The following is a 13,330-nucleotide window of genomic DNA, read 5'->3' as shown; positions in this document are numbered from 1 at the left end:
CAGAAGGTGAAATTTGAGATGTCAATAGCTTCAAGACAGAAAAAACAAACTAAAACACAAAAAATCCTGCTGAGTAGTACTGCAGCTGTAAGAGTTCAAAAAAATTTTTTAAATTGTTAATTAAATAAATGTATGGATTGACAAAATATGGCGGGCTGTAAGACTGAAAACAGAAGAGGAAAATACCCTTTAACAAATTTTGAAGTGAAGTATTACAATTCATACATCTCAAAAGCGAAAAACTTTCAAGACTGATTATGTGCTAAGACTGAAGTCAGCCTTTACTTGCATGTGAGAGGCCTACATTTATATCCATTATGTTTATTGTTGGTCTGACCTTAATCAATCCTCCTCTCCTTCTGTGCTATTTCTTTAGTAGAAATTAGAAAACACCCCACTTGAAAGCCTGTAATAAAAAGTCGATTGCTGCTCCAATAAAAACATACAAACAAATATTTACATATTTTACTGTTCTAACACAAAACGTTCTCTATAAAGAATAGGAATCAAAATGCCGTTAGGTAACAGGATTACCTAAAGACGCACAAATTTTTTTTTCCACAAAATAAGTTTTTTCATTAAAACCAGACAGTATTTCAGTTCTACAAAACAAGCTATATAGATCTTTTCTTTCACTTCTCTCAGAAACTCAATTAGAGCAGATAGAAGGTTTCTAAGATCTTTTGTTGCAACAACAGCAACCCATTTCAAGGAATTAGTGGAAGGTTTTATTTCTGGTCATTTACATGACTAAAATAACAATTAAAAAACTGATAAACTCTTAAGTTTTACAAAGCCCACTTTTTCCAAGCTCTCATTTACTCTACTCAAATAAGTGTCTAAAAATCTTGCTGAGAGTCTCTGTATAATATATTTCTACTGAAAATAGTTTTAATTGCTTTTTAAAAAAGTTTTTTCTAAGAATAGAAGGAAGGTGCCATTATTATTTAGCTTCAGAAGCCAGTCCCTACCATCAGAATAGACTTGCCATGGCCACACAAAAACAAGTGTTGAGGTGCAGTGTCATACATACCAGTAAAGAATATACAAAAACCATAGTGTATAATACTGTGACAGTTTTTCAATATATTCACATACAGTAATCTCCAACTACCTGTAGCTAAACTGGCCATAAAACCTGAAGAACCTTGTCTATAAATCGAGTAACCCATCAATATACTGTATCTCTTCTAAAAATACCCGTATTTTACACTAATATACAAGGTATCTGCTTGCAAACACAGGAGTAGCCATAAATAAAATTTTATTCTTTCATTTCATTTACAAGCTACCAAGTACCATGTATTTACACAGCACTGGACACTTAAAGTAGTTGCAGTCACAAAATGATCCAGACAGCTGTTGATAAAGTAAAGGATCTTAAGATAAAAGCAAAGTAATACTGTAACAGATAAGTGGCAAAAAAGCGGTTTTGCCATAATAATCAGACTTGCAATGTTGCATCAATTCTGGCTGAAACGACTGAGCCCCATGCGATTCTCAGCTTTAATTGTTTGCAGTCTGGCTAAAGTTTGTACAGTCATTTCTCTTTTGCAGTTATCAAAATAAAAAAAGTTAAAAACTATAGCAGCAACAAGCAAACCCTGTGATAGGAAGGCAAGGTTTAAGAACTAAAAAAGTTTATATAATGTGCTTAGGAAGGTTGCAGAATTTATCTTCCATCAGCTGGAGTTCGACTGAGCGACAACATGATTCGGGCATATCTTTCACACAGTTCATGTGTAGAGTAGGAAGGTAACTTTGGCGGGTCATTGAAACCTTTAATCTCTGTAGAACAATCTAGCAGTTTTGGCAGGAAATCTGTCAGCTTTTCTTGCAAGTTAGCTGCAAATAAAAAAAGAAAGCCAAACATTAACATTTATGTCTGCATGTGGAATTCTCCTTTTTCTGCTCAACACTTTTTTTTTTTTTTGGTGGTGGGAAGAAAGAGAGTTTCACCTGGAATAATTACTTTCTTCAGTTCTCCAAAGCATTAACTAGACATGTTGGTTCCTAGAAAGATGTAAATATAAATGCCCCTCCAAACAGACTATCAGCATGAATACTCTCCTGTTCCAAAACAAACAAACAAAAAACCCCACCACCCAAAATATTTCCTTTAAGGCCTGATATCCCATTGCAGTGCACAGAAAACTGCTGTCTATTTAAATGGGTCTGGGAGTATTCAAAAGTCTGGGTATCTCGAAATACATTACCAGTGAACAAAATATACAGGCTGAATTCAAGACATCCAAAACACTAAGACATCAAAGGTGCGTAAGAGCCTTTTACCTTAATGAATAAATAACTTACGTTCCATTTCTTGTCCAAGATAGGAACACCAACGGTTTCTCATATCTTCCACAGCAACAATATCTTTTTCTTCCATTTCATCCACCAGTAGTAATGGCAAGCATGGGACAATAAGCTCATTCATAATGATCAGGCCATTATTTACTTCCTGATCATCTCCTGATTCAAACAGTGCTGCAGCATGTTCATTTAGTTTCTTCACATACCACCACAAAAAAGGAAAGCCTTTAAGTATATAGCATTTCATGTTTTACCATGCATCAGCTTTTGTTTGGTTTAAAGCACAGTCTTCCTACGAAACTGCCTGCTAATTTGTAACAGTCATATTTGAGCTTTAACATTTAGAGTAATGATCCATATAGTGTACTAAACGATTTGATGCTGTTTAAGTCACTTGAACTGACACCTGACAACTCAACCTGTGTAGCTGTCCCTCTTGAAGACTGTGCCCTACCACCTGCTTTTGCCTTTTCTTCCTATGGCTAGAAAAAGTGACAGAATCAAGAAAAAACAAGTATTTCTCACTGATGCCTTTTCCAGTATTTGTCTCCCTGTTGAACTGTGGCAACATAGTGAGTTTGCTCACCAGCATTGTCAACTGTTGTTCATATCTATGCCAAACATGATGGCAGTGAGCACACTATTTACAATGATAAAGAAAGTGATTATTTGAACAATGGGGAACGCTTTGTCTACTAGTTCATTTCATTAAAGCTAGTTCAACTAGCGAGTTCAACTTTTTGAAACACACTTCACTCTTCACTTACTAGCAAACATTCTCGTCTGTAGTGGGATATCAGCTCTTCATCATGCCCTCTGTACGGACCTTTGGACAAGAGTTCTTTGTTATTCTGGTAAGCATAGATAAGGTAGAGCAAGGCTTCCATATAGCTAAAGCAAAGTAAAGAAACAAAAACATTAGATGCAACATCGAGGTACCATTTGTTTCAAGCTAACTGCTGTGCTCTTCAAAGGATTAATTTGGCTTACTTGTTTGACTAAGTCCACCCCTCCCCCCTCAATCTCTTCATAAAATTGCTTTTTCTAATACCACACAACTTCTTATTTTATGCACATAAGTTTTTTTTTTTAATCATCAAGTTAGATCACTTGCACAAGAAGTCTGATCCATAGCTCACTGAAACCAATGTATACCTTTCCATCCACTTCAAAAATGGCTTTGGATTAGCCTTGAATATACATGAATACCTAATTTTTCCTGCATGCATTTGTCGCATTAGGTTTGATCTTCTGGTGTCCTATAACTTGGCAGCAATCTATATGTTTGCAAATAAGATTTAACACTGTCTTATTTTCAAAACACAAACTGTAAATTTTTACATTTAGCCTCATTAACTATAAGTGCCTCCAAACCACTGAAGTCAAAAGTGATGGAAGAAGCTGGAACATCATTTCAAAAGCACAAGCACCAACAGTCTACTCGCACTTCTGCCTTTAATCTAAATGCCAATAATAGACATATGGCTCATTGATGAAGAATGAGTAACAATACCTAAGAACCTAATGGTTGATAATTAACAGAGATCTCACCAATTAATGATCTCCCAACATACGGCTGCATGCCATTTCCAGCAAACACCTTGAACTGTTAATTTTTTGACTTACAGAAACCCGGTTAAGACAGACGACCACTGAAAGCAATTCAGGCAACTCCCCTAAAAACGAGCAGTTAGAAATCTCATTTTTGTTGGACCTAGAACAAAATTCCATCCAAAAAGATAATTTTTCAGATGTTTTTCTAATGGGAAGTTACAGGAACAGTACATTACGCACTTACTGCTAGCGAGAACAGGAGGTGAAGGTTAGGATTTAAACTACCAAAACCAAAGCAGATTACTAAAAATGGCTAAAACTTATTTGCAAGCACACAAACCGAGCACAAAGGACACACAAAAAATATGTGTCAGAACTTTCCAAAGTAAGCAAATTCAAGACTGGCAGCAATACTTGCCAACAAGACAATATAAAAAGAAGGAAAAAGGTTGCTCGAAATAGTGATAGTTGCTTGAAGCTTTATCTTCAAATGTTCCTGTTTACAAGAACAAGATGAACCCCAACACCAGAATTTTAGAATGCACTGTGAAAGTATTTTTTTTACTATGACATTTGCTCATACTCACTTGTGATCCTAAGTATTTACTGCTTGAGTAGTGTACTGCGTAAATACAGTCACTATTCTCTATCTTTTTGCCTTCAAAATCCAAAGCTATGCTTTCATCAAAGGACAAAGTCTCATTCTCCTCTCCTCAAGTCCATTTCTCCTGCCCATGCAAACTCTCCACACCACTAATCACCAACTCAACTGACTATCCAGCAGAAAAAAACATCATGTGGGAAAAGGGAGAGGAAAAAGGGGTAAGATGAATACAAGAAACTGCAATTGCTGTATATGCAGCAAGAGGAGTAGAACTTTCTCTCCCTTTCCATTCTTGGTTCAGGTGTCTGTGAAACTGCACATTGAAATGATGGTGTCAACCATCATGATGAGCCAAATTAAAAACCTGCTGCTGGTGGCCTAATTCCCAGTCCCTCTTTTCCTGCTCCTTCCCCTCATTGCATGATCATCCCCTGAACCAATGATAGTGCTCATCTAACAGCAAGCTAAGTCATTTTGAATCACTTTTGTTAAGCAAATTTCAGAGATCTTGTATTATCTTTAAAGCCTGAGCAATACTACTACAGTGTAAATTAGCAAACATAGTCCATCTTTTCACATCTGAAGTGCATATAAGCTCTAGCCTATAAAAGCTCTGAAGCCTAAGCACTTAAAATCACTGAAACCACTCACAGAATTAGGTAGCTCGCTGAATCTAGGCTTTGGAAAAGAGGTAGAAAGCATAGGCTGGCTAAATTAAACTTTAGTACTGCTTTGAGAAAGGGATTTCAGTCAAGGCTGAAAAAACATATTGGCTTCCCCAAAAAGGTTAAAAAGCTTCCACTGATGCCTACAGTTAGTTCATTTCTAAGAGTAACTACCACAAGAAAGAGCTGTCTTGTGATGCAAGTAAAAAAGGTTCTTTAGGTGACTCCTGTGTTCATCCTATCCACATCAGGTGCCAACTCTATAGTACCATCAGTAAAAACATGCCTGAAGAACCCTGGTTCTTCACCTGCAGTGGAAAGAGGGCCTTATTAACCACCATGAAAGATCAGGAACAAACTTTGAAAATAGGCATGATTCCCAGCAAACAGCACCTCCATGTGATTTCTGTGGGATTCTCAGAGGTCCTAAGAAACTGTTGCTTCCTTTGTTTCCAGGTACGTATTCGCATGTTCAGCACTTCAGCACCAAGACCTATAAAAGTGGGCTACCAGCACTGAAGGAGAAAGTAGTACTCCAGACTATTTTTTTTAGTGTTGCTTTTGTGTTTGTTCAACAAACATACTACAGTTGTTTAAGGAAATCAGGGACTACCTGGGTAAAGGCTGATTGCTGGCTCTATCCAGATATTAAGCAGAATGTTCCTAGGCATTAGCATTATTAAAACTAAGAAAAGCAGCCTCGAAACAGTCCTGCTAATGAAGGTTATGTTTCAGTTAAGAAAGTTTATGTTTTTATAAATATTTTTAAAGTTACATTTTTATAATGTCAGGGTCAAGGAGGGAATCGTGAAAGGGAATCACAAGAGCTCATCAAGTAAGTTTCATTTTCAGAATGAGAATGGTAGCGTGGTCCCTTACAGTGTGCAAGAAGTGAACTGCAATAAATATTTCAGTCATGAGGAAACCTATAGCTGAAACACAGAAGCATAACTGCAATGGATGCCTTTAAAGTAGGTCAATAGATCCCCAGATCCCCACTCATCCTCCAACTATGCTTAACTACAGTCTTAGTATCTTCTTACTAAACACCTCTTTAAGCATTTATGAAATTACTTTTTTTGCCAAAGAAAATTAATGCTACACTTGTTTCAATGTTCAGTGAGTCTGACAACACTGCATATTTTTCTTTCTGTTCAATATCAGAGTATAAGACTGGTCATTCCAAGCTTGTTTGCTAAATTATGAAGATGCTTGGTAATAACTGCCTCATTCTTATTTTGCGAATTAACCTAAATACTGGAAACGCATACCAAAAATACTTTTCAGCATAGAACAGAGAACTGTGTTCCTCTGCCTCTCCCAGCCCAGTCAGAACAGATTATGGTAGGAGTGCACTAGTGAAAACACTGACATTTTACAGTGAAAGGTCCTGGAGTCTCAGTACCAAACAACCTGAAGATCTTCCTTTCCTGCCTGCGTACTTTGAATGCACATAAAGCTTGAGGGAAACAAGGAGGGTTCCTATACGCTGCACCTGTATGCCTGTGAATTTTTTGCCTCTTTAAAGGACCAAATAAGATGAGTGTGCTTATTTTTCAAATAAGGAAGGCAATCTTCTGACCAACATTTGCACATAAGCTGTTTAACACTGACAAAGTAGCGTACACAGATTTAGATTATTAATGAATATAGTATTTATTACACAGTAGCACCCAGAAGACAAACCAAGATTATGGGCTTATAGTGTTAGCTGTTAAACAAAGACATAGCTTGTCACAAAGATAAAACAGCTTTTTTTTTTTTTTTAATCAAATTTTCTTGTGTTTGGAGTCTTTTTTGTTTGGGGAGCGTGCAAAACAAGAAAGAAAGATGAAGCGATTTCCTACAGATAATACAGACAAGAAACTATGCTTGATTACTAGTTTAATTCTCTTGCTTATTGTGTTATACATGATAATCAGTGATTGATGTCAAAATTATTTGCAGAATCAGAAATTTGTATCACGTGATAGCTCAATTTTCAAAGAGCAGATAACAGCAACTAAACACTTAGTAGCTAATCATTTTGTTCCTTTGACCGGACATGAGAGAAAGAGGTCGTTTTGAACAATTCTCTTTCCAAGACTCTCTTCTGCAGAATGCTTTGAGGCATTTATATTGTTATTTTCTTGCTGCACGTAGTAAATCAGAGTATAAATTTTAGCTGCAGTGCATTAAATACATTCATGTCACCAATTTTATATATCCACAATTCCTGACCTGGTTAGAAAACAGAAGGCAATGAATTACCACTGCCTCATGTAGCTAAGAAGAGGAATTAGCTACAGCTAGAACCGTCATGCATGACAGTTCTTAAATATGTTCTCCTTTCCTGTCCTTTAAAAAATACCATGTGTGGAATTTTGCCCCCAACAAATGCAGAAGGCCAAACTCTGCTTCTGTGGGAAAAGCCAGCTAAGTAGGGGGGCTTGACCATGATGGCTGATGGAAATAGCTAAATGCATGTGCATGTATGTGGTGCAGGAGAAGAAAGATTCTTGAATCCAAGCGATACCTACAGACAGCCCTAAGAGTAGGAGAGATGGAAGAATATGGGTGCATGTGGGGGATGCTCTGAAAAGAGTCCGTGGCTTGGTTAGGAAAGAAGAAATCAAGATAAAGAGTAGGAAGCTGATGTAGATGTGAGACTAAAGAAATTAACGGACCGGCTAAATATTTAAATGAAATGAAGAACACATTAAACAGTTCTTAATTTTATAAATAGCTTTACATATCACTATTACATTTTGCCTTCAAATCACTCTACCAAATTTGAGCTCTGTAATACCACTTACCTCTTTTTTTGGAAGAACTCCAATCCTACCATAAGAAACATGGTTGTTTCCCTGAAATTTCTATAGTCTTGATGCCATCTCTGCATATAAGAAAGGGTATATAGAATTTCATCCACAAACATGAAATACAAATATTTTACACACTTTACTTAGTGCTGAATAATCACAGTAAATGATAAGGACTCCTAGTAAGGCTGCATGTGGGAAAAGTCAGTCCAAATTCCCCCACCCTCAATAAAAGGAAAACTCTTAAATACCTAAAATATTTCTAGGTTTTTTCTACTTTTTAAACAGAATGCATTATCATTTTAAAGAAATGAAAAGCATCTTTGGAGCACCATAGTCAGAATTATAGGAAATTCCCTTTTTCTTCACAGTAAGAAGGGGAGAAGCTAAATATTTTTTTTTCTTCCCTATATTACATTGAAGTATTTACTCAGTAAATGTGAAAGCCTTTTTATACACTAAGCTTAAATTTCAATATACGAATGAGACAGAAAAAGCCTGAGCACATTAAATGGGAAGCGACAAAAAAACCACGATGTCTTATTAAGCACTTCAGACTTGAGATAAAAACAGTGTTTATACTAGAGCAAAACATTAACGTTACTGCATCACCATTTATACAAACTAGTATGTTTTACAGGTAAGTGTTCTAAGTGCGAAAGGCGCTTTTATTCCAGTTGATTAGTAGCCAACTTCCAATTGCTCATTAAAGTTAAAATAAGGGACAGGAAACCATAATAGATAGCCATTTATGGATTCAACACACAGAGCATGAAAAAAGTTCCATGAAACACCAACTCACTATACAGGACAAATACTGATACAGTCTTTGGAGAAACCACTGGCTATGTGCCTCAGGAGAAAAAAAAAAAACAAAAAAACCCAAAAAAGTGCCACATATCTGCAGGGGAATAGAAGACTCCCCCCTTCTTAAAGTTAAGTCCAGAACTGTTTATTTTACCTGTGCAATGCCATACAGAAAATAGTAAGATACTGAGTCTTGCACAGTCTAAAACATGCAACAGAAAGCCCCTCACTATGACAGCCTTTTGTCCTTTCCCCTCACAGGCCATGGAGGACACATTACAATGTAGCAGCATCTACTGTAGGTCCTAAATCTGATAAAGAGAAATGCTGAGTGTGTATTTTTCACTCGGTTTGGCGAGGGGAAGATTACTTCCCTAGTCCTCCTGAACAAGGAACTGCTTGTACCAATGAGCATAATGATAAGGTTTAAGCGGTGCACTGGAATCTGCCTAGGGTACAATTAACCCCAATTCAGGGGCCTTAAGGTACAGGATTACGAGTTGAAACTGATGTAAAACCAACTACAAATTTATGTTTAAGTATGAGATGGAGTCTTTTGGCAAATAAAAGATAATTTAATGTCTGGGATTTGCTCATTTCTTTAAGCAACAATTCAAAGCTTTTCTACATAGTATAGGAGGGAAAATTAAATGCATAAGGTGGTTAAATGTGGTCTCAGCACATGGAAGTATCTGGTGCTTATAAGAGAATGGGAATGACTGCAAAGACAGCCAGAGAAAAACCACAAACGTGACCTTGATGCCTATGACACAGTTCTCAAAATGTGTAAGGCTGGTCTGAGACCACTCTCACTTCTTTACTGCTTAATAATTTCTGTATAGATAAAGCCAACCAGCTCTTATGTGCTAAATTATGAAATACTGTTAGTGACGTCAAGACGCATTAAGGAGTAAGGACAGACTGAATAAACTTGACATTTATCTACGGCTCAAGTCAAATTTGACCTCGGAACTACAGATATGGAAAAAAGGCCTACGGCTTTAGGTCAACTGGTCAGAGGAGCCTTCCTACTAATAAACAGTCTTTCAAAAACTAGTTTTAACTGCTCAAGACAAGACAAGAAGAAATTTGTTAAGATAAATTCAGAACTAAAGCATACTCATAATTATTTCATGTTACAGTTTTATTTACAGCATAAAAAATACTGACCTCATATTCCTCCATGTTTACTTCATCTGGCTTTATCATTTCAAGTTTAGCTTGAGCAACCTTCATTATGTTACGGCACCTTACAAAAAGCAACAACAAGTCATGGGAGATTACTGCAAATTCATAAAGAATATTATCTCTATAAAGACAGCAGCCTTAAACAGTATAAGCAACCGAGCGCTACAGCCCTATGCAAACAGCATGAAAACACTGTGCAAGATGTGCTATTTTGCGCAGTATGATCAGCAGGAAAGAACACGGGTTTTCATCACACCTACTTTAAAAATGTGCCGTTTAAGCTTTACTTCTTGTTTTACTCTTTTAAACTGCCGCATTGCTCACTCTTTCTTTTTAAATTAAAGTTCAGATGGTTTGAAACTCCCTGATACTCACTTTCCAAAAGTATCATCAAGATACTTCGATGACTGAGGATGAGAACCAGAGGCTTTACAGATGTCACTATGCAGAAATTACGCTAGTGTTCTCTACCTTTCAAATTGTTTTTAAATAGGTAAGTATATGGAATTTCAGTTAGAACACAGAAGTTGTCTTTCATTCAAATAAGCTACCTATTTAGCTCAGTATCCCATTTCAAGAGATGCAAGGCTTTGCAAGAGATGCTGGCTCACAGGCAGGTGATGAAATGAAAAGTACACGGCCTTGTGCGGTATTTCAAAAGAAGGTACAGAAATCTTTATGTAATTATGAACACCACCACTGAGTACTTCTCCTGATTTCCTATGGATAAAAACCAAACTTCTTGTTTACTCTTTTTACAGAGATTTTTATAAAGATTATAATTTTTATAAAATTTGTTCTTCCCTACGTCTAACACTTTGAGCAAGAAGGTAAAAGCCAAACAAATGTGCAACTCTTACCCGCTATTACACACACTATATAAACATAAAAGGGTGTCTCTAGCCTTCACAGAAGGCTCATGAGCATGGGAAATGAGACATGCTGATCTTATTACCTTTCATCAAAGCTAAGATTGTGATCTCCAAACTGTTCCAGTAACGTTCTCTCAATTATCTTCTTTGGTGCCTGGTTCTGGATGAAGTAAACAATTGCATGACGCAAACGGTAATCACATTCAGGTGGTGGATCTTCCTGTGCTAATTTTAGTAGTCGTGTGTATTCCAATTTAATCGCCTAGATAATTTTAAAAATATACTTTATTCTTCTTGGTTAACTTTTAACATGTAAATTTCACAAAACACCAGAGTAATTCACATCACATGGCCTACAAAGTATTTTTTAAACAATCCTGTATTCCACCCCCTCACAAGTTTAAACTACATTCAAAAAAGAACACCACACACACACACAGACATATGACAAATATGTTCCTGCCTCTCCCCAACTAACCCTGCCAATATCCCAGACAGACCTTTGCTTCAAAAGTAATCCCAATCCTGTGCTAAATCTCCCTGGGAGAAAGTTTATCTGATCCCTAAAGGGGCATACTGAATCATGTACTGTCCAAAAGCAACATAAGGTTTCAGACATTTTATTTAACGGGATCTTGTAAAATCTCCTAAGGTAAAAAGGTGCCTCTAACTCATGGTAAGAATGTGAATATATGAATAAAACAAATCCTACAGAAAGTTTAATGAGCGTGCATGATTTTGTAAACACTGTAAACCAGAATGAAAAATGTCTTACAACAAAAACCAAACTGTATGATTTCTAAAGAAAACATACTTCAATATTAATAGTATTAGCACCTTGTAGGGCAGGATGGACTCCTCACTGAACATTTTAGACTGACTTTAGAGGTCACCAGAAATGTTTACTTTTCTAACTTTACCAGCACATTAGGTTTTAACAAACATCATCTGTTATGTTAATTAGATTTTATGCACTGAAACTATGTAGCATGAACAACAGCAACAAGAAAAACAATTAGAAAAATGGTGACAAATCTTAATAAATTCCATAATTTATCTCTCAAAATACAGAAGTGATCACACTGCTAATTTTAAATGTCAGTTTGAAACAAATGACTTAGCACGGTAGCTTCACGCATTAATACCAAGAAAACTATCAAAGTTTCAATGCAACATGGAAACTAAATAAAACTCCAAAGCAGGTAGAAAAATATCCTGTTCAATATTCCACATTCCTTTATGCTGAAATACCTGGAAGTGGCATACTTCTTGAGGTGTCACTATGAGTGTTTCAGGCTCCCATCCCTCTCCCAATATGCACTTTGTTTCAAAACACTGAACACATGGGTAGGGCACTACTCATACAGAGTTAAATGGACAGTGTGTGGAAAACTTGAAAACTTAGAGAACGTCCTGTCTTAGTATTTGGAAGTGTTATTCAGATGCATTATTATTAAACAGGAAGTTTGGGAGAACTGGTTATAAATATCAGAAGCCATGGATAACAGTTTGCATTATCTTACATCATAAGAAGCGCTGCCATTATAAAGCCAACACAGACAACTACACAATTAAACCCCATTTATCATAGCAGGCCAGAAACAAAAATTAGTTGCTATTCTTTATTTCAGAGAATACTCAGAGAATATTATTCATTTCAGAGAATTACTTAGAAACAGAAAAAAATCTAACACACAACCTATATTTTTATACACACTCATTTAAAACAAATTAAAATGGTACTCTATGTATTTAGAAATCCTATACGCAGTGAAAAATAGCACTGTTTCTTTAAATGGCAAACAAAAAACGGAGCAATGGAAAAAAGTAACAGAAAAAAGTAAAGAATGTTATATAAAGATCTTATGGAAAACATTTTGCAAGAAACCAGCTATGAAGTTTAGAGAAGGATGACTGTAGGAGGTCACTGATCAATAAACATCTTAATAGGTTTGTGTTAGACATGCCTCAAGTTGGTGATCTGAAGGGGAAGTCAAACCTTGGTATGACCCATGTCAAATGGGTTTTGCCTGGGGTATACCAAAGCAAAAACATCATAGAAAAAAAACACAGTCATTTTAAAATACTCATATTATAAAAAACACATGGGGAAGAAAAAGAGTCTAATGATATTAAAAAAATCACAGAAGCTTTTCAGTAATTTTATGAAGTAACGTGAAATTTTATGTTATTTGTTTTAAGACATGAAATTCACTACTGAATAGAGCCACTTTATATGCATACTACATATACATTCATACTAAGCTATACCTTAAAGCTGATGTGTGTTCCACCTGTCCTAAGTTATTACAAACATGATTCAGCTTAAAATGAGTAGAGAAACTTTTCTATCGTCCACCAGTTTAGTGTCAGAACATTTTCTCAAAGAAAAATCCTTCCCCCACCACGCAGTGAAAATGTGTTAAAAATTAAATGCTAAAATTAAAAACAATGAAAGAAATGTGTAACTGTGCAATGCCTTGATAATTCCAAAGCATTTGCCACAAGTTTATTTTGAACTGCATT

General features: G+C 36.1%; 1 protein-coding gene across 7 annotated transcripts in view; it reads right to left on the bottom strand.

Annotated features, from left to right (window-relative positions):
- Positions 1 to 1,247: 1,247 nt before the first annotated feature.
- USP25 (ubiquitin specific peptidase 25) overlaps positions 1,248 to 13,330 on the bottom strand; it is a 97,107-nt gene continuing 85,024 nt past the window's right edge. For 6 of the 7 annotated variants that reach the window (XM_064523490.1, XM_064523499.1, XM_064523493.1 and 3 more), the window contains 6 exons: positions 10,888 to 11,066; positions 9,915 to 9,993; positions 7,932 to 8,011; positions 3,081 to 3,204; positions 2,314 to 2,509; positions 1,248 to 1,845 (listed from right to left, as the gene is read on the bottom strand). In XM_064523490.1, coding sequence (XP_064379560.1) covers positions 1,673 to 1,845; positions 2,314 to 2,509; positions 3,081 to 3,204; positions 7,932 to 8,011; positions 9,915 to 9,993; positions 10,888 to 11,066 — 831 coding nt within the window. In that variant the 3' untranslated portion in view covers positions 1,248 to 1,672. The remainder of the gene's footprint in view (positions 1,846 to 2,313; positions 2,510 to 3,080; positions 3,205 to 7,931; positions 8,012 to 9,914; positions 9,994 to 10,887; positions 11,067 to 13,330) is intronic. The other variant, XM_064523509.1, reaches the window with a different exon arrangement.

The sequence above is a fragment of the Dromaius novaehollandiae genome, chromosome 1 (genome assembly GCF_036370855.1).
Source record: "Dromaius novaehollandiae isolate bDroNov1 chromosome 1, bDroNov1.hap1, whole genome shotgun sequence".
In the NCBI taxonomy this organism is placed as follows: domain Eukaryota; kingdom Metazoa; phylum Chordata; class Aves; order Casuariiformes; family Dromaiidae; genus Dromaius; species Dromaius novaehollandiae.
Note: the sequence above shows the minus strand (reverse complement) of the source record. Positions and strands in the feature narration are given on the sequence as shown.